Source organism: Somniosus microcephalus, chromosome 22, assembly GCF_052327205.1.
Source record: "Somniosus microcephalus isolate GS21.2 chromosome 22, FLI_Smic_1.0, whole genome shotgun sequence".
Lineage (NCBI taxonomy): Eukaryota > Metazoa > Chordata > Chondrichthyes > Squaliformes > Somniosidae > Somniosus > Somniosus microcephalus.
Window position 1 is genome coordinate 20,385,955 of NC_141008.1, and position 24,376 is coordinate 20,410,330.

General features: G+C 51.4%; 1 protein-coding gene across 3 annotated transcripts in view; it reads left to right on the plus strand.

The window, feature by feature from the left end:
* LOC147102088 (NADPH--cytochrome P450 reductase-like) overlaps window positions 1-23,908 on the plus strand; it is a 137,263-nt gene extending 113,355 nt beyond the window's left edge. For all 3 annotated transcript variants that reach the window (XM_085964266.1, XM_085964264.1, XM_085964265.1), the window contains exons 10-16: window positions 1,724-1,842; window positions 2,743-2,924; window positions 7,587-7,736; window positions 10,578-10,845; window positions 13,148-13,293; window positions 15,267-15,352; window positions 17,694-23,908. In XM_085964266.1, coding sequence (XP_085820392.1) covers window positions 1,724-1,842; window positions 2,743-2,924; window positions 7,587-7,736; window positions 10,578-10,845; window positions 13,148-13,293; window positions 15,267-15,352; window positions 17,694-17,838 — 1,096 coding nt within the window. In that variant the 3' untranslated portion in view covers window positions 17,839-23,908. The remainder of the gene's footprint in view (window positions 1-1,723; window positions 1,843-2,742; window positions 2,925-7,586; window positions 7,737-10,577; window positions 10,846-13,147; window positions 13,294-15,266; window positions 15,353-17,693) is intronic.
* Window positions 23,909-24,376: the final 468 nt, after the last annotated feature.

A 24,376-nucleotide genomic window follows, 5' to 3' on the forward strand; every position in this document is an offset into this window, starting at 1 on the left:
GTAGACTCTGCTGTATGGGTATGAGCTTATAGGGTAGATACACCTTTTCACCGTGCCTAATAAGACCCTGAAATCTAGCCTCTTTATCCTCCTCCCATTCTTAATAGCATAAGAATGGAGCCATTCCCATTGGGAAATCCGTGTCTCCAGTGCAAAGCAGCACTTGGAGCACAAGTGACCAAACTAGCAGCAAAAGTCCTGAATGAACTCCAAAGCACTAATGCGGTTGACATCTGGAACAATCCTTTGTGGCAGTGCACAAAATGGTCTCCTCAATATATACCCTCAGGGATACCTTCCTGCAGCTCCCACCCCTACACTTATATAGTGACAGTAATTGTCTGGGGCAGGTTTAGCCTAATGAGGAAATGGGTTTGAGGGGTTAGACACAGCCCTTGACTCCATTTGCATGAAGCTTCTTATCTCCCTGTGGGCCTTAAAGGGGATTGGCACTTTTTCTGTAGGATAATCCAGGTGCAGGAGATGTGAAGTGCTAGCCTTTAAGAATCCATTTTACTCTATTTACTGTCCCAAAGTAGGCAGTAATTTGAAGGAAAAAATCCATCCCCTTATTTCTGGAGCAAGACTTTCATACAGTTGGAGCAAATGGGAAGGAGAAATGTGTAAATTATAACAAAAGATGTTTTAGTAATAGAAAAAAGACATAGGAACAACAAGCTAAGATCAGCCCCATGTATCAACCCCTCCAACACCTTTTCAAGGGCAGCTAGGAATGGGCAATAAATGCCGGCCTTGCCAGCGACAGCCGCATCCCGGGATTGATTTCTGCTTTGCCCATCAACCAATTGCGATAATTGATTCCAGCCTATTAGGCACACACAAACTTCTTTACCCAGAGAGTGGTGAGAGTGTGGAACTCGCTACCACAGGGAGTAGTTGAGGCGAATAGTATGGATGCATTTAAGGACAAGCTAGATAAACATACGAGGGAGAAAGGAATAGAAGGATATGCTAATAGCTGAGATGAATGAAGGTGGGAGGAGGCTTGTGTGGAACATAAACACTGGCATAGACTGGTTGGGCCGATTTCTGTGCTGTTAATTCCATGTAATCCATGTAAATCTGAATTCATACACCAGGGTACCAGGACAAGAGGGCACAGGTTCAAGATTGTGAAGTGCAATTAAGACAAATGTCAGGAACTAGTTCTTTATACACAGAATGATTAACAGCTGGAACTGGTTCTTGGGAAGATGTTGATGCCATGGGACTGGACTCGTTTAAGGGACAGCTAGATGCTCTAATAGAAAGACAGGACATGCAGACTAGGGAGGTTCAAAGTAATAATCCTCAGTTTGTGCTCAGTTACTTCACCTTAGCCAGGGTGGTGTTGGGAACCTTGGCACCCATTGGCTAGAGATTAACCAGGATTGCCATCTAGTAATCTGCTAAAATGCCATTTTTTATTGGTCATTTTAGTTCTATCTAATCCCGTTAACCTGATTTTTCTCCATATTAATACCCTTAGTATCTAACTCCCTCTTACACCAGTTGACTTTGCATCTATGGTTTTCTAGGCCCAAGTGTTCCACATTCTCTCAACTCTGTGCGTGTGAAATTGATCCTTTGCAAAATAAGCACTTATGGGGAATATGAGAGTACGAGATGTCTGATCTTTGAGGTCAGCTAAGTAGAGAGCTGGTCCTCTACATTCCTATATTCTTAAAATTCACTGCAGTGTTTTTTTCCCTTTCTGTTGCAGGTATGAGAGTGGAGATCACGTGGCTGTGTTCCCCACCAATGATTCAACAATCGTCAATGAGATTGGCAAAATACTAAACTCAGACCTAGATGTAATATTTTCTTTAAAAAATCTTGATGGTGAGTGACAAAGGAGCTGTCCACATTCAGTAAAGGGTGGAAATAGGAAAAACAATGAGGAAGGAATGCCTCATGTTTGTTGGATCGAATGGTGGAATATTAAATACGCCGCTCGTATTCAAACAGAGAAACGAGCTGCCATTTGCAGTGTGGGAAAGGGGCTGGTTACCAATGTCTGATGTGTGGCATGGTTTAAAACCCCCAGCTGTGTGCGCGTTGTGGAGTTCATTATTGTCACTCGGCCTCTAATTTGACACTCGCAACACCAGTGGGAACAAGAGGCGTGGAAAGAATCATTCAAATTCAAAATGAGTACCCCTGGCGTTTACTGCATTGCTATAATTAATTGCAGTATTTCTCTTACACAGTGATGGCACTTATGGATCCCCCTTCCCCAAGTTTCCAACCTTTTATTTCTATTTTAATCTTTGAGAACAGACCTTTTTCAGGTTATAATTAAGATTACATATAAACCAATTGAATTACACAGTCTGCCTGTACAAAACACATGACCTGCCACGAATCCTGTCAGAAGCACTGAAATCAGCATTTCCTTCTGCTAAAAGAGGTTCTTTAAACCTCTGTCTGGGAGTTGATGTTTAGACACTTGACTGTATAAATAAAAATCCTGCAGGCCATCTGTGCTAATGCTGATGAGGGTAGATTGATGAGCTTTGATAAAATAAAAGGATACACAGAACTTATCCTCCATTTGGAGAAGTGCAATAACTTACCCACCAGCAGGACTCGTTTCGCTTTGTTTGAGATCAGTTGCCTTTCAAGTGCTCCGAATGCACATCTTTATTAATTTCCATTACAATGGAAGTGCTACTGAGTCTGAACAAGTGCTCTCTCCAGTGTGCTGTTAATTTCTCCTTTGTCGTGGTTGTATGCTTCCAGAGGAGTCCAATAAGAAACACCCATTCCCCTGCCCGACCACATACCGAACAGCTCTGTTGCATTATCTGGATGTCACCAGTCCTCCACGCACCAACGTCCTCTATGAACTGGCACAATACGCATCAGACCCCAAAGAGCAAGAATTTCTCCGGAAAATGGCTTCATCCTCCCCTGAAGGAAAGGTAGAGTGCACCAATGTTTGTTGAGAACCTAGTTATGAATGTTGGAAGTCAATCTTGTTCAGACACCAGTTGGGCATCCACTTGCGTGACTCTCTCTCTTGCTCTGTCGCTCCGCCCCCCCCCCCTCCCCCTCGCGCCCCCCCTTCCCCCCTCGCGCCCCCCCCCCTTCACCCCTCGCGCCCCCCCTTCACCCCTCGCGCCCCCCCTTCACCCCTCGCGCCCCCCCTTCACCCCTCGCGCCCCCCCTTCACCCCTCGCGCCCCCCCTTCACCCCTCGCGCCCCCCCTCCCCCCTCGCGCCCCCCCTCCCCCCTCGCGCCCCCCCTCCCCCCTCGCGCCCCCCACGCGCCCCCCCTCCCCCCTCGCGCCCCCCTCCCCCCTCGCGCCCCCCTCCCCCATCGCGCCCCCCCTCCCCCCTCGCGCCCCCCCTCCCCCCTCGCGCCCCCCTCCCCCCTCGCGCCCCCCCTCCCCTCGCGCCCCCCCTCCCCCATCGCGCCCCCCCTCCCCCCTCGCGCCCCCCCTCCCCCCTCGCGCCCCCCCTCCCCCCTCGCGCCCCCCTCCCCCTCCCCCCTCGCGCCCCCCCTCCCCCCTCGCGCCCCCCCTCCCTCCTCGCCCTCCCCCCTCGCGCCCCCCTTCCCCCTCGCGCCCCCCTTCCCCCTCGCGCCCCCTTCCCCCTCGCGCCCCCCTTCCCCCTCGCGCCCCCCTTCCCCCTCGCGCCCCCCCTTCCCCCTCGCGCCCCCCCTTCCCCTCGCGCCCCCCCTTCCCCCTCGCGCCCCCCCTTCCCCCTCGCGCCCCCCCTTCCCCCTCGCGCCCCCCCTTCCCCCTCGCGCCCCCCCTTCCCCCTCGCGCCCCCCCTTCCCCCTCGCGCCCCCCCTTCCCCCTCGCGCCCCCCCCTTCCCCTCGCGCCCCCCCTTCCCCCTCGCGCCCCCCCTTCCCCCTCGCGCCCCCCCTTCCCCCTCGCGCCCCCCCTTCCCCCTCGCGCCCCCCCTTCCCCCTCGCGCCCCCCCTTCCCCCTCGCGCCCCCCCTTCCCCCTCGCGCCCCCCCTTCCCCCTCGCGCCCCCCCTTCCCCCTCGCGCCCCCCCTTCCCCCTCGCGCCCCCCCTTCCCCCTCGCGCCCCCCCTTCCCCCTCGCGCCCCCCCTTCCCCCTCGCGCCCCCCCTTCCCCCTCGCGCCCCCCCTTCCCCCTCGCGCCCCCCCTTCCCCCTCGCGCCCCCCCTTCCCCCTCGCGCCCCCCTTCCCCCTCGCGCCCCCCCTTCCCCCTCGCGCCCCCCCTTCCCCCTCGCGCCCCCCCTTCCCCCTCGCGCCCCCCCTTCCCCCTCGCGCCCCCCTTCCCCCTCGCGCCCCCCCTTCCCCCTCGCGCCCCCCCTTCCCCCTCGCGCCCCCCCTTCCCCCTCGCGCCCCCCCTTCCCCCTCGCGCCCCCCTTCCCCCTCGCGCCCCCCCTTCCCCCTCGCGCCCCCCCTTCCCCCTCGCGCCCCCCCTTCCCCCTCGCGCCCCCCCTTCCCCCTCGCGCCCCCCCTTCCCCCTCGCGCCCCCCCTTCCCCCTCGCGCCCCCCCTTCCCCCTCGCGCCCCCCCTTCCCCCTCGCGCCCCCCCTTCCCCCTCGCGCCCCCCCTTCCCCCTCGCGCCCCCCCTTCCCCCTCGCGCCCCCCCTTCCCCCTCGCGCCCCCCCTTCCCCCTCGCGCCCCCCCTTCCCCCTCGCGCCCCCCCTTCCCCCTCGCGCCCCCCCTTCCCCCTCGCGCCCCCCCTTCCCCCTCGCGCCCCCCCTTCCCCCTCGCGCCCCCCTTCCCCCTCGCGCCCCCCCTTCCCCTCGCGCCCCCCCTTCCCCCTCGCGCCCCCCCTTCCCCCTCGCGCCCCCCTTCCCCCTCGCGCCCCCCCTTCCCCCTCGCGCCCCCCCTTCCCCCTCGCGCCCCCCCTCCCCCTCGCGCCCCCCCTTCCCCCTCGCGCCCCCCCTTCCCCCTCGCGCCCCCCTTCCCCCTCGCGCCCCCCTTCCCCCTCGCGCCCCCCTTCCCCCTCGCGCCCCCCTTCCCCTCGCGCCCCCCTTCCCCCTCGCGCCCCCCCTTCCCCCTCGCGCCCCCCTTCCCCCTCGCGCCCCCCCTTCCCCCTCGCGCCCCCCCTTCCCCCTCGCGCCCCCCCTTCCCCCTCGCGCCCCCCCTTCCCCCTCGCGCCCCCCCTTCCCCCTCGCGCCCCCCCTTCCCCCTCGCGCCCCCCCTTCCCCCTCGCGCCCCCCCTTCCCCCTCGCGCCCCCCCTTCCCCCTCGCGCCCCCCCTTCCCCCTCGCGCCCCCCTTCCCCTCGCGCCCCCCTTCCCCCTCGCGCCCCCCCTTCCCCCTCGCGCCCCCCCTTCCCCCTCGCGCCCCCCCTTCCCCCTCGCGCCCCCCCTTCCCCCTCGCGCCCCCCCTTCCCCTCGCGCCCCCCCTTCCCCCTCGCGCCCCCCCTTCCCCCTCGCGCCCCCCCTTCCCCCTCGCGCCCCCCCTTCCCCCTCGCGCCCCCCCTTCCCCCTCGCGCCCCCCCTTCCCCCTCGCGCCCCCCTTCCCCCTCGCGCCCCCCCTTCCCCCTCGCGCCCCCCCTTCCCCCTCGCGCCCCCCCTTCCCCCTCGCCCCCCCCTTCCCCCTCGCCCCCCCCTTCCCCCTCGCCCCCCCCTTCCCCCTCGCGCCCCCCCTTCCCCCTCGCGCCCCCCCTTCCCCCTCGCGCCCCCCCTTCCCCCTCGCGCCCCCCCTTCCCCCTCGCGCCCCCCCTTCCCCCTCGCGCCCCCCCTTCCCCCTCGCGCCCCCCCTTCCCCCTCGCGCCCCCCCTTCCCCCTCGCGCCCCCCCTTCCCCTCGCGCCCCCCCTTCCCCCTCGCGCCCCCCCTTCCCCCTCGCGCCCCCCCTTCCCCCTCGCGCCCCCCCTTCCCCCTCGCGCCCCCCCTTCCCCCTCGCGCCCCCCCTTCCCCCTCGCGCCCCCCCTTCCCCCTCGCGCCCCCCCTTCCCCCTCGCGCCCCCCCTTCCCCCTCGCGCCCCCCCTTCCCCCTCGCGCCCCCCCTTCCCCCTCGCGCCCCCCCCTTCCCCCTCGCGCCCCCCCTTCCCCCTCGCGCCCCCCCTTCCCCCTCGCGCCCCCCCTTCCCCCTCGCGCCCCCCCTTCCCCCTCGCGCCCCCCCTTCCCCCTCGCGCCCCCCCTTCCCCCTCGCGCCCCCCCTTCCCCCTCGCGCCCCCCCTTCCCCTCGCGCCCCCCCTTCCCCCTCGCGCCCCCCCTTCCCCCTCGCGCCCCCCCTTCCCCCTCGCGCCCCCCCTTCCCCTCGCGCCCCCCCTTCCCCCTCGCGCCCCCCCTTCCCCTCGCGCCCCCCCTTCCCCCTCGCGCCCCCCCTTCCCCCTCGCGCCCCCCCTTCCCCCTCGCGCCCCCCCTTCCCCCTCGCGCCCCCCCTTCCCCCTCGCGCCCCCCCTTCCCCCTCGCGCCCCCCTTCCCCCTCGCGCCCCCCTTCCCCCTCGCGCCCCCCCCTCCCCCTCGCGCCCCCCCCTCCCCCTCGCGCCCCCCCCTCCCCCTCGCGCCCCCCCCTCCCCCTCGCGCGCCCCCCCTCCCCCTCGCGCCCCTCCCCTTCCCCCTCGCGCCCCCCCCTTCCCCCTCGCGCCCCCCCCTTCCCCCCTCGCGCCCCCCCTCGCCCTCCCCCCTCGCCCTCCCCCCTCGCCCTCCCCCCTCGCCCTCCCCCCTCGCCCTCCCCCCTCGCCCTCCCCCCTCGCCCTCCCCCCTCGCCCTCCCCCCTCGCCCTCCCCCCTCGCCCTCCCCCCTCGCCCTCCCCCCTCGCCCTCCCCCCTCGCCCTCCCCCTCGCCCTCCCCCCTCGCCCTCCCCCCTCGCCCTCCCCCCTCGCCCTCCCCCCTCGCCCTCCCCCCTCGCGCCCCCCCCCTCGCTCCCCCCCCCGCGCTCCCCCCCCGCGCTCCCCCCCCCCGCGCTCCCCCCCCCCGCGCTCCCCCCTCGCGCTCCCCCCCTCGCGCTCCCCCCCTCGCGCTCCCCCCCTCGCGCTCCCCCCCTCGCGCTCCCCCCCTCGCGCTCCCCCCCTCGCGCTCCCCCCCTCGCGCTCCCCCCTCGCGCTCCCCCCTCGCGCTCCCCCCTCGCGCTCCCCCCTCGCGCTCCCCCCTCGCGCTCCCCCCTCGCGCTCCCCCCTCGCGCTCCCCCCTCGCGCTCCCCCCTCGCGCTCCCCCCTCGCGCTCCCCCCTCCCCCTCGCGCCCCCCCCTCGCGCCGCCCCCCTCCCCCCTCGCGCCGCCCCCCTTCCCCCTCGCGCTTCCCCCTCGCGCCCCCCCCTTCCCCTTCGCGCGCCCCCCCCTTCTCCCTCGCGCGCCCCCCCTCGCTCGCTCCCCCTGCCCTATCTAGACCAGGTTTAATCTTTGTATAAAAGTGTATGGCCCATGTGTACTGCTGTAAAATACAGGCCATTGTATTTTGTTTATAGTCCAGTCCATTTTATAGAATCATCGAATGGTACAGCACAGAAGGAGACCATTCAGCCCATCGAGTCTGCACCAGCTCTTTTGAATTATTTGTTAAATAGAGTATTGTGCCGGTACCTGTGGTATATTCTGTTGTCCCACATGTCAGGAGGAATCTGTGCTGGTAAATGCTTAAGAACAAAGTCAGATTTGAATGTGGGGCAATCTCTTCACTCCAGTAAGGATGTCTGTATATACTGTGTTTCAGTCGCAATACCTCAATTGGGTGGTGGATGACAGGAGGAACATTCTGGCCATCCTGCAAGACTTGCCAACTCTCCGCCCTCCCATCGACCATCTCTGTGAGTTGTTGCCACGGTTACAGGCCCGCTACTATTCTATTGCTTCATCTTCAAAGGTGAGACTTGCCGAGAGGCACTGCCGAATGCAGTTGATGTAGCAATGTAACGGCTGTCAAAGATATTAATGAGAATAAACCACTTACAATATGGTATTGATCGCAGTATAAATAAACAGATCATCAATTTTAAACCTTCAGGTCCAAAAAACATGACACACATTTGTTCGGTGAATGTTCTTTGACTTCTCTGAATTCCGATTGCACAGTCTGGTCAACTGTGTCATTGAGTCGAGCCTGATCCGGGGAGGTGGGGCTGGTGGACACTGCATTAATGTCAGCTGATGCAACCATTAACCTACGTTGTTTTGAGTCTGTGCATTTTAATTTTGCTCCATCACACTGGGCACATCCCGTTCCTCTCCAGTGATTCTGTTCGAACTAATATGATTTTGTTTTTTAAAACAAATAGTAAAAAGCAAACTAATCATTTTTTAACAGTTCAATTTTTAAAAGAAATTCTTAATTCAAATTGAGTCAAATGCTAGTCAAATAGCTTGGTGCTAAAATGTTACTGCAAATTTGCAGCTAAATACTTGCTTAAAGTAACACTGACATCGTGCTGCAGGACTGGAAGCTGAATCTTGTTCAAAATTAATGGGAAGCATTGTCTGGAAAAGTGGCTTCTGTAAAATATAGAACACTATGGATTGCATTGATTCCCTGCCCTAATGCAAGCCCTGCTTTGGCCTGAACAGTGTGAGATCACTGGAGCCGAGGGCGAAGTTGCTGCCTTGAAGTCTTGGCTCAGTGGGCAGCACCCTCGCCTCTTGAGTCCGAAGGTTGTGGGTTCAAGTCCCCACTCCAGAGACTTGAGCACATAATCTAGGCTAATTCTTCAGTGCAGTACTGAGGGAGTGCTGCAATGTCTTTCGGATATGATGTCTGCCTCCTCAGGTGGATGTAAAAGATCCCATGGCACTATTTCGAAGAAGAGCAGGGGAGTTATCCCCGGTGTCCTAGCCAATATTTATCCCCCAACCAACCAACCATCATGAAAAACAACAGATTATCTGGTCATTATCTCACTGCTGTTTGTGGGAGCTTGCTGTGTGCAAATTGGCTGCTGCGTTTCTACATTACAACAGTGACTACATTGCCAAAGTACTTAATTGGTTGTAAAGCGCTTTGGGACGTCCTGAGGTAGTGAAAGGTGCTATATAAATACAAGGGCCTAGAAATTCAGTTGTTTGCGCTAGCGCCTTAGGAGGAGGAGATGTGGGGCGCTAGGCGGCTAGCGGCCGGGCGCAGCGCGATCTGCGCTTCTCCCCAACTTCAGTAAAGATTTAGCGGCGGCGCAAAGCCTTTGCGCGCGCTCAGCTGCGCGCGCAGATCCTGACGTCATTTCATCGTGCAACGCCCTTTGTGCGCCCCAAACCGGAAATTCAGTGGCGCCGGCCTATTGTGCGCCTGGCGCCCCTAGCGACTGGTAGAGGGGAACGGTTCCCAGTCGCTGCGGGGCGAGGGGGGTGCAAATTAAATGGCACTCCTCCTGGCAGCCATTTTGCAACACTCCTTCTTTGTGAGAGACGGATCTTTGCAGAGAGACAAAGGTAGAGAGCTTTCTGGTTTGGCTCAACACTCGCACAGGTACTTGTGGCTTCAGGCCACAGCTTTGCACTTGTCTTTAACTTCAGAGCCATAGCATTGATTGGAAACATATAATGGGGGCTGCAATGGGTGCAAACGTTGGCCTTCTCCATACTCCTGGGCGTTGTACAGATTAAGCAGCAGTGGTCAGGCCTTGCTTCAGGGCTGCAGTGTGCAGGGCGTGGCAGGCAAACAAATCCACCCTCCCCCTTTAAGAGCTCACCGGCGCCAGAGTGTCTGCCGTCAATCAGCAACTCGCCGAACCTGCGCTGCGCCCGCCCTCGGGGGTATCGCCCCGGGCCGCCGGCTTAGCGCCTAATGATAGTCGTGCATCGCTTGTTTTAGCGCAGCAGCAACCTCTTGGGGCGATGCCACTGAATATCGGCGAAGGTGGCGCGAAGTTGCGCCGGGCGCAAACTTTAGCGGCCGCCTGGCTGTAGCGCCCCAAACGTGGCTATACTGAATTTCTAGGCCAAGGTCTTTCTCTCTCTCGTTTTAATGGGGATTGAGACTTTGCGTGTCAAGCTGATTCTAGACCTCCAGGAAACATAACCGTTTGTGAGGCCCTTGTCAGTGTTGTTGGTACCAGTTGGACCTCTTTCATGCAACAGGGTATCCAACAAAACGCAAGCAAGTTGGAAGAAAAAAATGACTAGGCCATGCCTAGCTCCTCGAGGGCAGGGGAAGAGAGAGAGCTCACTGATCTCACAAATGCCATGTCCATCTTTGGACTTTGCTGCCTGAAGGATGGGGCACCTGCCTCGTTCCAGGGGGGGGGGTCACGTGGGGAGTTGTCAAAGAAGCTCCTGTATACCTCACCTGGAGTTCTTCAGGCTTCCAGCTCCAACCATGCCATATGGGATCAGACAGAGAACCAGAATCCCTACCCAAACCTAGGTGGCATGGAGAGCTAGCAATTAGTATCATTATGTAACACTGAGTCAGTATGTGAAGCAGCAGTTTGACTCAGTGAAGTTTAACTGTAGTCTTGTGTACTGGCACCATTACACGGATCTAGCTTCTCGTGTTTATTATACAGAAACTAACAAACTACCTGGGGCATCAGTGCTCCTGTAACAACTTGTATTTTCATATTTAACAATGATATCTCGCACAGCACGAAGGGGAAAAAAGTGAATTTACCTGGCAGTGAGTTAGTGTTGAATGATTTGGTAACAGCTTTGTAATGTACTCGGCACATATTTCACGGTTACTGTTTTTAAATGGCTTAATGAGTGTGTTGTGTTTTAGGTTCACTTTGATTCAGTTCATATCTGTGCCGTTGTGGTGGAGTACACGTCTAAAGCAGGCCGCATCAACAGAGGTGTGGCGACAACCTGGCTACGCAACAAAGTGCCAACCGATAACAGTCACAAGTCAACTGCCCCAGTGTACGTACGGAAGTCTCAGTTCCGGCTGCCCTACAAACCCAGTACGCCCATTCTCATGATCGGACCCGGCACCGGCATCGCTCCCTTTGTTGGGTTTATTCAGGAACGAGCCTGGCTGAAGCAGCAAGGTACAGGAGCAAAACCATACTTCTAACATTTGCAGGGGCCTGAACCTTTCCCTCTTTGGGTGACTCGGTCCAGCATCACTGTGTACTGATCCTGACTTTTCCCTCCCTTTAGCTCTCTTGAGATGTGGCTTCCCTTTCTTTCCCTCTTTCTCTAATGCTGTTCCACCTCTGTACGGAGATCTGGTTCCATCACGATCAATGTATAACCAGGTTGCTGCAATATTTGCCTATGCAGCACTCCCTGCTGGGGATTCTGATTAGATCATTTTCATCGCACTGCCTTGGCACCAGACCTTTATAACACACACATTTTTGAATCTATTCATTTGTATTTTTTTTGTAAATGTGTTTTGTGTCAGCTTGGCTGAGTTGTTAGCTCTTACCCCTGAATCAGAAGGTTGTGCATACAAGCCCCACACTCTTAAAATTAGAGCACATGATCTAGACTGAGACTGTACTGCAGGACTGAGGGAGTGCTGCACTGTCAGAGTGACGGTCCTTGGAGGAGACATTAAACTGAGGGGTGCATCATTTGGTGGAGATCCCATGGCACCATTTGAAGGAGACCAGGGCGCACTCTCCCAGTGTCCGAGCCAACATTCCTCCCTCGATCAGTACCACCAAGAACAGATTCGTTCACCTCCTTGTGGTTTGTGGTGTCTTGATGTGTACAAAATTGTTGTCCTTACCCGCATTCCGATTTCACAAAGTTTGTTGTATGAAATACTTTGACACATTTCTGCGAGGTGTATATATAGTGCTATATAAAGTCGTCATTAACTGAATCTAGTCACCAGTTTGGCAGCAATCTATTCCATCTGTCAGCTGTGAAGTTATTTTTCGAGTTACATGTAAATATATATCGTAATAATTTGTTATGGAAGTTTTGGTACAGAGGAGGCCATTTCATTGCTCTTTCTTCATATGATTCAATCATTTTTTTCCCAACTATTTATTTAATTCCCCACTTAAATACTGGTTTGAAATGTTGTGACATATAATCAGATACTTTTTCTCATCGGGTGAGGGAGATCAGTGTTGAGGAGTAGCACACTATTCCACTTTTGCTCTTCCAGATCATGTATAATCGATTCACATGCCTCGATAGTGATGGGCTACTTATAATTACACAACAAATAAGGTTCAACCCCCGCCCCCCACCATACAAAATAAATTCAAACATCCTGTGCAAAAATCAGCTGGCTGCCTGTACCTGCCTCACTTACTGTTCATATCTTGGCCTGCTCCTCTACTGCCTGGGCTGATCTGATCCACATTCAGCCAATGTCCCCAATCCACCAATCAGAGCAGCTGAGCCCAGACTGGAATTGCCAGGTGGGTCTTTAGAATTCCTGAGTTCCCAGAACATTGTTTTGAATAGTCAAAGCTGAAAACAGTCGGTTCTGCCCAACCCAAGCTCAATATTTGGTGACTCGCACCAACGGAAGAAGCCCAGGGTTCTGGTTTGGACGCGGGTTCGAGCTTTTAAAACTGCCTGGAAAACTAAAGCTGTTTCTCAATAATTGGCCAGCTGGATTAAGGTGACCCTTATTTTGTAACAACTTAACCTAAATGCCTTCTCACTGTGTTTAGAATCAAGACTTATCACTGTCAACGCAGACGTATGCCATTCTACCGTATTATATTTCTGTCTCTGGGGCTCAATCCTGCCCACGCTGATGGGATGAGTAGCTCCAGGAGAGATAAGGAGTCCGAGAATGTTACACCACAGAAAAGGGCTATTCTGCCCATAAAGTCTACGCCAGCGTTTTTCTTCACTAGCCACTAGTCTAATCACTAGTCTAATCCCACTTTTGTACTCTCTCCTCATACCTTTTGATATTCCTCTTTTTCAGTCTAATTCCCTGACTGCAACTTTCTTTCCCTACCCCCCCCCCCCCCCCTTCCCAAAATGATCTCAAAACTATGAAATTCATTGCTTCCTCAACTATCTTTCCTCCTATAATCAGCAGGCTTTCAAAACCAAGTTTGGTGTCACCTAACCAATACTACTTGATTTTCTCATTTATCTTGCTCTTCAACCTCTGAGGCATCCTGCACTGTGAGCCTTGGCTTTTCACCTAAGTTTCTAGTTATGACCTACTGGCTGTTGTAAACCTAGAATATTGTTTGATGTTGAGAAATCCTATTCCTCTTCAGCTTAGCCTCTCCCAAATTGGTTGGGTTTTTTTTCAGCCACCTCCTACCCTTAAAAATTTCAAACTGACTTTTGCCTAATGAGTGGTACACCCAGAGGCGAATGTGTTTGGGGAATAAGAGACCATCGCACTTTGTTTTACAGGGAAGGAGGTTGGAGAGACTGTGCTGTACTACGGCTGCCGTCACCAGAACGAGGACTACCTGTATCAGGAACAGCTGGAGCAGTTTCAGAAGGACGGTGTCCTTACTCAGCTTAATGTAGCATTCTCCAGAGACCACGCCGAGAAGGTGAGCCAGTGTTGAAGCAAGCTAGGGCCATAACATGCAGCCTACCCCAGCACGAATTTCTCCCCCTCTCTGCTCCCCTCCCCCTGCACCGAGAAATCCTGACATTCCATAATTACAATTTAATGAGTCCCTTGCAATACCATAGAAACTAGGAGCAGGAGTAGGCCATTCGGCCCTTCGAGCCTGCTCCGCCATTCAACGAGATCATGGCTGATCATCCAAACCCTAGCACCCGGTCCCTACACCGACAGCCATTCCACCCAAGCCCTATCCCCGTAACCCCACATATTTAATCCCCCCCTAACACTAAGGGCCAATTTTTATCATGGCCAATCAACCTAACCCGCACATCTTTGGACTGTGGGAGGAAACCGGAGCACCCGGAGGAAACCCACGCAAACACGGGGAGAATGTGCAAACTCCACACAGACAGTCACCCGAGGCCGGATTTGAACCCGGGTCCCTGGCGCTGTGAGGCAACAGTGCTAACCACTATGCCACCGTGCTTGGAAACTGACTTTATTTTAGAAATTCGAATTCGTCCTGATAAGATAAATGAGGAACATATCACTTCATGTTTAAAGATCCTGATGAAATGAGTCCTTCAGCTTTAGTGGGAATACTTAACCAGCATTTGGGCATTTATGAGCAAAGTTCAATCTGAGGCTCTTCTCAGTACCATTGGTGCTGGGGCCCTACTGTTTCTGATGTGAGCTACATTCAGAAGCCCAATGCGAATTGGTCAAATCCGAAGATGGGACCAGTCAAGCATCATTCACCTTAAATAGTATCCACTGATCTCTCTCTTTCAATCAATTCCTTGTCCATCTCCAAGAAATTATGTTGGGATACCCAATGATGTAATATATCTAGACTTCAATAAAGTTCCCGTGAAAAGCTTGAGGCAACAGGTATCTGAGGTTCAGATGTGCATCAGGGCACTGCGTTCAGAAGGGGGGGCGGGGGGCAGTCGAGTCTGATGAAACAGCCAAGGAACTCCAGAAGAATCTAGTATAATTTGCAAATGAGAAGAACTGTGGCAGTTAAAATTCAATACAGATAAATACAAGGTGTTACACGTTGGAAGAAAAACAAAATGGGAGACGTACTTGGTGAAAGCTGTTGATCTTCTAGCTCGGGGAGAAGCTGAGCGATCTGGGAGTGAAACTCAACACTTGTCCCCGTCACTGCTGAGCAGCAATTTAAAAAGTGAACCCAGTGCCGAGCTATACTGCCAAATCAGTAGAGTACGTCCAAAGCCGTCGTGCTGAAGCTGTCTAGTGCTCAGGCCACATCTTGAGCACTGAGTTTGGTTCTGGTAACTGAGGCACAAAGGAAAATTCAGGTTCTGGACGTGGTGCAGTGAAAGGCTGTGAGGCAGGTCCCTCATATCAGAGGATTGATCTATGGAGGAGAGGTTAGAAAAACTTGGACTCTTCAGGGACAAATGAGAGGGGACCTTCTAGGGATACATAAGGTACTAAGTGGAATAGAAAGATTAATCCTGAGCATTATCCCTTGGTAAGACAGGGGAGTGGGGGGATAGGCAGAAGTTAATGAAAGGCAAGTTCACGGCTGATGTTAGGAAGCACTTCTTCACAGTGTGATTAATAGCTCTAAACCTCTCTACCCCTCTCTACTCCTTTTAAGACCCTCCTTAAAACTTAGCTCTTTGACCAAGTTTTTAGTCGCCAGTCCTAATATCTCCTACTTTGGGTCGATGTCTGTTTTTGTTTGATAACGCTCCTATGAAGTGCCTTGGGTTGTTTCCATCTGTTAAAGGTGCTATATAAATGTGAGTTGTTGTTGGATTGGCCTTCCAGGTAGGGTAGTAGAAGAAAAAAGTTGAATCATTTAAGAGGTGGATACTGGGATGAGGAGGACTTTAGGTTTCTATGGAGGAATGGGCCAGTGCTCCCTCATCTGTACATGTGTGATTTCAAGTGATTCATTCTTCTCTCCTCACCCCTCAGGTGTATGTCCAGCATTTGCTGAAGAAAAATAAAGAGCACGTGTGGAACCTGATCCAGAAGGAGAGTGCACATATCTACATTTGCGGGTAAGTGAAGGACAGCTCTTCACCTGTGTTACACAAAAGGGAATGCTACATGGAACTGCATCGCTCATTTATCAGTTTTTAAATTGGAGAAATAATGAAAAATGTGCTTACTCCCAATACATCTGACCACTCTTAAACCAAAGCCCAGCAAAATGTTGGAAATGCAAAGCAGGTCAGTCAGCAGCAGGGCACCTATTTCGGGTCTGACCAGCAGAACACCTGTACATTTCTCCCCTCTACCCCCTTTTTTTTGGTTTAAATTTCCAGGGCTCATAGTTTAGTTTTGCCCCTACAGCGATTATTGAGTGTTTGTTTGGTCTGGTAGTGAGAGGTGCAGAATGTCAGCACCTACCCCCAAGAAACATTTACTTTGTCTCCAGCCATGATGTGTAGATTCTGATGTAGTTGGAAAGCTATCCTCTACATTGCAGGTTTGGCATTGCAAAGCTCATTGGTAACCAGGCGATACTCGCAGACAGCATGCCCGAGGATTACTGCCCTCCTTCATGCTCATGACATTTAACTGAAGTGCCTAAATGGCCTTTTCTCATTTCATACTTGTCCATTCTTGACATGTTCTTCACCTTGTTAAATTCTTTACTGTAAACTTAATACAGAAATTCAGTCTAAACTCGGCACAACATTGCAATGCTGCTCTACCAAAAAACAACTAACATTGTAATTTCCCCCTCGCCCTGATGATAGTAACCATGCTGGGTGAAGTTCCACAGCTGCCAGGCATGCTCTGGTTCCTTGTGGAAACGTCATTCTTCAATGGTGGGCCCAGACAGTAAATGTCAATGGGCTATTTAATCACATCACATTGAAGCCTGATTCTATCTTCAGCCAATATCCCTGAGGGGTCATAGGATAGTAATAAGCAAGAGGAGCCCTCACTGACTCATCTTTTTACCCTCTAAACCCTGAAGCCAATTGCAGCTCCCCAAATGCCACCCTGGTTGAAACCAGCTAACTCGGAACAGGCCAATAACACAAATTTTGGGTTTTCGACACCTCCCTTCAGTGGTTCCCCTCTCCGTCCCTTGGTTTCTCCTTGCCTGTTGCAGAGGGATAGAAAGACGAATCTTTCCCCTGCCTGGCTCACTACAAGGTACAGGACAGTGGTCTGAGTGTCTCCTATCCCTGTTTTCATGCACACCCTCTTTGATGATGACTCTTGTCATCACGTCTTCACAGCCTGGCCAAGATTAGGAATTCACCAGCTGAGGAAACTTGCCTTACCATCTTGCGGGTAACTGGCCCCAGAGCAGCTTATTTTTATAACATCTTTACAATAGTATTTATCTTGAAACCTTTACCCGAGTTTGACTAGTGAAACGAGACACCTGCTGCACATCAGTGGTGGGTACGGTGGGGGGGGGCAGGCTTAGTCACATCAGAATCTAAGATTTTTAGAAGTAGGAATCGGACTCTGGGCCCAGCAACCCTTCCCCAAAAAAACACGCTCTGCCCGAGTTTCCCTTTCAGCTTAGTGTAAAAGTTTGACATTGTTTTATATATTGGCCCGGATTTTGCAGTCAACAGCCAACGAACCCAGCTCGCCGTTCATTGCGCTTACAGCTGCCCACAGACTCTGTGGGCTTTTGAGCTGCAACTTACGGTCATCGGGTGACTGAAACAGCGCGGCGCCCTCTACAGGTGAACAGGGCAAGTAACGGCCTCTCTCTTCAACCAATCAGATTGAAGAATCCTTACTGAGACATGCAGTGTAAGTTAGAATATTTAATTAAATGTAAAATCAGGTACAGAAAGCGAAATAAGGAGGAGGAAAAAAAAGATGGGATTAAGAGAGGGAGATATTTTAATTATTGTTGGAGATGTTAATAAAATTCTGAAGGAATACAAGTCCACACTTATAAAGTTAATTTTCAGTGCCAGAGAGGTTGTTTGGCAGTAATTAAGACTCATCACGCTGTTAAAAATTTACTTACACTTAAATGGACAAGCCGTAACTTTTTATGGCATGTTTACTGGGTAACTGGTGGGTAAGGACCACAAATTCATGCATTTCAATGCCAAGTCTATCGGCAAGGTACCAGTGTAGCGCAGTGCTAATAGCCTCACCGTTATTCAATGCAAAATCCGGACCATTAAGAAGAACAGGGGAGTTCTCCCTGTGTCCTGGACAAAACTTATCCCTCAACCAACATCACAGTGCTGTTTGTGTGACCTTGGTGTGCACAAATTGGCTGCCGTGTTTCCTACATTACAACAGTGACTACCCTTCAAAAAAGTACTTAATTGACTGTAAAGCACTTTGGGACGTCCTGAGGCCGTGAAAGGCGCTATAGAAATGCAAGTCTTTCTATCTTTCTTTCAGTGACGCAAAGAACATGGCGAGAGACGTCCAGAATGCATTCTACGAAATCGTCGCTGAGCTCGGAGACATGACACACACACGGGCTGTTGATTATGTCAAGAAACTGATGACGAAAGGCCGTTACTCTTCTGACGTCTGGAGTTAAAATGGAAATGAGGGGAGCAGTAAGCTTCCAGCGCTGCATTGTGCACGTGTTCACTGAAGGGTGAACAAAATATCAGTGGTTCCCAGCTGGTGGTCAATGCAAGAGATCTTTAAAGTTAAACAGCGAGGCAATGATTCTTTTTTTTAAAAAAAACATTTCTAAAATGTCCTAGAAACTGTTTGTGGGAAATAACACTGCTTTACTAAATACTGTACTCCATCAGAATTGATACTAATATTTTACGTTGGAGACTTTCCATTGCTGTCTTCTAAAAGTTGCTCAGAATTGCAAATCCTCTGTTCCAGAAGAATCCTTTACAATAGTAATTGTTTAAAAGGTCAGCTGCAACACACCACAGTAAACCTGCCAGGTCCGAATATAGAATGGGGCCTTTCCCATTACTTGTCTTGTGGTCATCTTTTTTAAGTCTCAAATTAAACATGAACTATATTGCGGAAAACAAATTGGCTTGTAACATTGAAAACAGCACCAGGTTTATGTGGACTGCATCCTTTCATGCGGATTTGATCAGCCTTTTTATTTACTCGGCTTATAATTACTTTTTTATATCTTTTTTGATTCGCAGTGTTTTCATGTTTTGAGAGGAATGGGGGGTTGGGTGAGGCTATCTGAATGCCTTAAACCCTGAGCCTCCTCCATGCTTTGATTTCAGAATGCATACTGCTTTTCTTGTACAGTCTGCATAGCTCTTGTTTAACTTCCTATAACTAACATAGCAGAGAAATATACAGGAACAAAGGTGTTAATTTACAGTGTTGACTTGTGGTGTACTTAGATCTACCAACTTTAATCTAGCTCCTGATCTTCAGGCAGGAATGTGGGATTGTTGCCTCTAATGAACTGTTCCCTATTGATAAGATTAAGAACTTTCCTTGTTTTTAGAAAGTGTTTTAACTGAATGCAAGAGTTTGTAAATTGGACAGTAGCGAAGTCTACGACAAGCAAATATAATATTTGATCCCAAATTTAAACTAGAGCCCCTGTATACAAACAACGTAAATCCAGTCACCTGATGGGACATGTTAGCAGAAACACAGATTGGATGTTATGAATCTGTATGTTAGTTCCCACTGCCAGGTTAAGATGCTGCAGGGTGAATAAGGGGGATATTGCGATGCTGCAGTGTTTCAGCAGCGGAAGTTGTCCATTCAGCAGACAGACTTCTGCGGCTTTGTTTCGGAGAGCATCTTAGTCCCAAGTCCATATCCTTGGGTTAAAGGAAAATAAATTGGAAACCGAAAAATGCAGGAAATATAGTGACATCTGAAATTTAGTGTTTCGGGTGCAGACACAGTTCTGATGAAGTTCTACATCTGAAGTCTGCCCTTTCCCACCACAGATGCCGACGGGCCTGCTCTGTACTTCCAGCATTTTCTGTTTTTTATTTTAAATTTCCAACCTCTGCAGCTTTTGCCTTTGAAACATTAAATCACTAAACAAATCCTTGCTCACTGAGGAGGGGGGGGGGGCGGGAAATGAAGCACAACCACCCCCGAAAGTGGGTCAGGCTATCTTTCAATCACTAGGTACATTTTTCACTTGGATTCATTTTTTTCCTGGCAATATTGAGGAATCCCAAGAAATTATTTTATATTACAACTTAACTTGTGCCGTGCACATAATTCGGCACTGATGAGCGCATCAACAGAGGTGGTAACATAAAAGTTTATAAAGTAGTTTTCATTACACTGGGACACCCTTCCAGAGGCTCTGTTTTTAACAATTGAAGCCTAAAGCAAAGATAGGCCATCAAAATAAGTGATTTTTTGTCCCATTTTTAAATTGCCTTTGCTCATGTTCTGCAGCTGAGGGACAACGTAGGTGACCTGCCTTTGGGTCTCTGCCAGTGTTGTTTGTGAGCCGACCACGGGGAGATCTGCGACAGTGGCCTTGGGTAACTCGCTCTATTTTTCTCTCTCGTGTTTTTATCTTTGCTCTTGCTCTGGGTGGTGCCTATCCATTGCTCAGCCCTTTCTCCGACTCCGAACTCGCAGCACTAACACCGTGCACCACAGCTTCTCGTCCTGTCTGCTTAGTCTCTCCAAAATAGTGAGCTGTTGGCTTTAAGAGAATTTTCATCTCTTCTGTCTTTTTAGTTTGATGCAAAAGTCCCACTGGAGTCTCATTAGACCCAAAAGGGAAGAAGTCCTTATTGATGACGGTGATTTGGGGCACTTCTAAAAACGAAAGATGGTGTTGATTGAAGCTGGTATTTGAACTTTAGTATTTCTTGCTCGGGCAACTGATGAAATCATTGGGAAGTGTGAAAGGATACGGTGAACTAAATGAACTCAGTACCTCAGTCAGTGAGCATCAATTCACTGTTCCTGTAATTTAAGTAGAAATGATTCATTTAACTAGGGATTTTTATGACCAAAAATTATGAAAACAAATAATGTTTTAGCCTCGTACTAAGTTACAGGAGCTTTCACCATCTTTGCAGAAAGAAGCTATCTCGGATATCATTTTAGGTTTGGTGGGGTTGTTTGCAATTTAACACTGTAACCCTGCCCTCTCAGGCACTTGAACTAAGGTTATCAACTGACTTAACCCTCCGAACCTCCCTCGCTTTGTTCTAGCCGAGCACTTTAACATTCCCAGCGCTGCTAGCCTGTTTCAAAAAAGGCAAATCACTTGGCACTCTCGTGCGGATTGCTAAGTAACAATGCTCAGTGACTCAGAAGTTGCACGCTCCCTTTGTATGTTTGGATCATACAGCAAGCCATTGCTTGTTCATATGTGTGCCTTGTACAAACATCTGTTTATGGATCAAGCTTTGTAATGTGATTTGTGTTAATTAACAAAAAATAAGTCAACTGTTGATGGCCTTTCAGTGTGTAGAGTAGCAGAATATTACCGAGTTGTGGTTGCTTCACCATGCTGGTAATTCCATTAAACTTCTGCCATGTGCAGTAGGATCTTGTGGAGCTTAAAGAGCCCCTACAACCATGTCTTGCATGGTGCCTCAGTCGCATTGTTCACTCCTGTACAGATTTGGTTATCTTTTATACATTCTACACTTGCTGATTAATAGCTGCTGTGTTTGCATAAATGTCATTGTTGACCACATTAAATCAAAGATGGCTATCTCTCTCTCAAAACAAATGACAAAAAAGTGAATGTGCTGTTTTGTAGTTTGTGATTTCTGCCTACCTCCAAGCAAGCGATACTAAACTTTTCAGTTTTACTTTAATGAAGGACGTGGTCAAGTTTTCTAAACATAAAAACACAACTTGATGCAGTCAGTCTCTGACCAACGTAAATGTAAATACGGCAGCTGAACAGGCCCAGGAGCAGAAGTGCCAGCTGAATTCTGTGGCGTTCATTTTGTTAAGGTTTCTTTTGAGCAGTGTTCATTTTGAGCAAATAGAATAGGCAAAGGCAGCAGGTTTCATCACTGTTTGAAATAGTCGGCAGGCAGTTGAACACGCGTGAGAGTAGAATTCTCTACATCAGTTACTGTACAGAATAGACCCAGAGGCAGCTATTCCCCCTGCACTTTGAAGGGCATGTGCTTCTTGGTGGCTGGAAATTGGCGCTCCCAGGGTAATATTTGTGAAGGCTGCTTTGAAAAGCCAACTTAATGCTCAGACATCATAATGTTTTCACTGGACCAAGAACCAAACCAATCCGCAAAGTTTCAGAAATAACAACAGAAAATGCTGGAAAAACTCAGCAGGCCAGGCAACATCCGTGGAGAGAGAAATAGAGTCAACGTTTCAGGTCGAAACCCTTCGTTGACTCTTTCTCGCCACGGATGTTGCCTGGCCTGCTGAGTTTTTCCATCATTTTCTGTTATTTCGGCTTTCCAGCATCTGCAGTATTTTGCTATTGAGCAAAGTTTCAGAGACTGACACGGGCTACGCATGTAGTGGGAGATAAACCACCTGATACGGAACAGGAAGCAGACACATTGGGAGGGGATTCCTCCAGACACTGACCACCACAGGAGCACGAGGAGGGGCGGATGCCTCCTGCCGCTAATCTCTGTGACAGGGTTGGTGCGCGTATCGGATGGGAAAGCCTCTCATACTTGTGCCAACTGTTGCTAAAATGACCAGCGGGAGGACTTTCACCATGATGCACTCAACTGTAAAACCAGCAGTGGATTGTGACCAGAGCACGATGCAATTCAGCAGCATTGTGACCCGCTCGCTGAGGTGCAGGTTGGAGATAACCGGCACCTCTTGTGTTGAATATAAATGCAATTCATATTTTTTTAAACGTTGGTATTTGAGTGGTCGGATTAGCTTCTCTCCGTCTATCATATTAGGAGACCAGAACTGTGCAGAGTACTCCAAGTGTGGTCTAACCAAGGCAAGCAATTACACGAGTCCTTCCTGATCGATGAAAAACATGACATTGGGACGGCGCTGCGAGTGCCCACGAGTAGCGTATTACAGCGTCGGGTCATCGGTTTACATCAGGACTGTCCTAACTGGGCCACATGGGCCTGGCAGTTCACGGGTCTCCAAACTGGCCTATATGCGCCCAGGCAATTCAGCCCAGGCAGCACGGTTCTTTTGTGGATGTACTTGGGAACTGGTTTGTCCCATTTCAACTTTGTGGGCCCGGAGGTTTGGAAAGGGCTGTTCTTAGAACTGTTGCCTCCTTGATGTATAAATCCCAAATCAACTCCCGAGATCCGTCTCCAGTGTGAGATATCGGCAAATGAATGGGAGCCGTGACCTATGGGGCTCCGTAGAGCGCACCTAAGTGACCCAGTGTACTCTCCAGGGTTAGGCAGGATTAACCCTCCGTAACTTGCACATTTGCGGACATCTGTGACTGCAGGGTGGGGAGGGATTTTGAGTGGCGATCAAGTCCTTCTTTATGGGTGAGGGAAAAGCTGAAGGAAAGTCATCCCGGAATAACAACAGAAAATGCTGGAAAAACTCAGCAGGCCAGGCAACATCTGTGGAGAGAGAAATAGAGTCAACGAGACGAAGGGTTTCGACCTGAAACGTTGACTCTATTTCTCTCTCCACGGATGTTGCCTGGCCTGCTGAGTTTTTCCAGCATTTTCTGTTATTTCGGATTTCCAGCATCCGCAGTATTTTGATATCGAAAGTCATCCCGGACCTCGTATAATCCAGGTGAAAGGAGTGTTGGCCCGAGCAGCTGCAATTGCCCTGGGAGAACTGCACCGTTGCAGCAAAAACAGATTAAACTTTTTTTTAAATAATCAAGTTAACTGAGGCTGTAAGTTCTTCACCTCTTTAAATACAGTTACTGGAGACCAGCCAGTGTACACACCACTTCATATTTGCCTTTTTGCAAATACGGTGTATGCCGATGACCCTGGGTGATTTTGCTCTCCTTTCCTTGTGAAAAGGGCAGGGTTAAATGCTCAGTTGATTTATATGCTGCAGTGCAGTACAATACTTACCTTAAATTAAAGGTGCTAACTTGATTGTGTGTGAGTGCACAACAGACTCGTGGCATCGCCGTTCACTCTGGTTCCTTCTGTTGCCAATTTGAAAGCCCCATTACCAGCAGCAAGCTCTGGGGAAGCTGCAGGTGTTCACGGGTCGGACCCCTGCTTTCTTCTTATCTCTAATTTCTTACAGTTCTCGTTCACTTGTGGATGTAACCTGACTTGTTAACGGTATGCTGCCTATACTGGCGTGCCAGTTGGGGATGTGTATACCTATTGTCAAATGCACTGTTGACCATCAGTGTTTGTAATGTGGAATTGTAGATGCTCGTTTGCCCTCAAACTCATTAACTTTTCTATAGAAAGTTGCTAATTGATGTATAAGTCACCAATAGTTTGTAATGAAAGTAATATTGCCAAGTGATACAACAATGAAATAATGTTTGGGTTGTTCAGACTATATAGGTGACCACATCACTTTTAAACTTTCTAATCTGTTCCCTAGAATGTATGCAGTTCTCTCTCTCAATCGTGTGCCTCTGATTATTTCATTTTCACTGTTGCTCTGCTCTGGTTCCCAATGGTCCTACAATATTTTGTTCAATGTCTGTAGATCTGTCATCATCATGTAATTTGTCTCCAAAAACATTAAAAGATTTACAAAAATCCAGACTTTGTTCTCGATTGTCCATCCAGGGATCGGGACACAGCATTCCATTTCACCGGCTGCTTTCGCCAATGCGTATCTGTGGACTGCCTGCCTGCGAGGACAGCATCAACCTGTAACACACTGCGACCCAAGCCCCTAAATGAGGAACCACTGCTTGGCAGTTACCAGAGGGCTTTTGAAGCCTATGGAAATAGTAAAAGTCAATTCATTGTGAAAAGCAGAAAACATCACGAGGATGTTGCATATTCTGGTTGTGCTGATTCCCAGCATCCATCATTTTATTAGTGCTTTAAAAAGAATGTCCTTGTCCAGGAATACACCTTGTAATAACCCTTGTTGGGTTTAACTTGCAATTTCCCCTTTAGTTTCCTTTCAGAACTGGGCATTGATTATATTATCAAATCAAAGTGAGAAGTCACTATATCTAGCTAAGAACTACTTGGGGAGGAACCTGAACAAAAAAGGCTTGG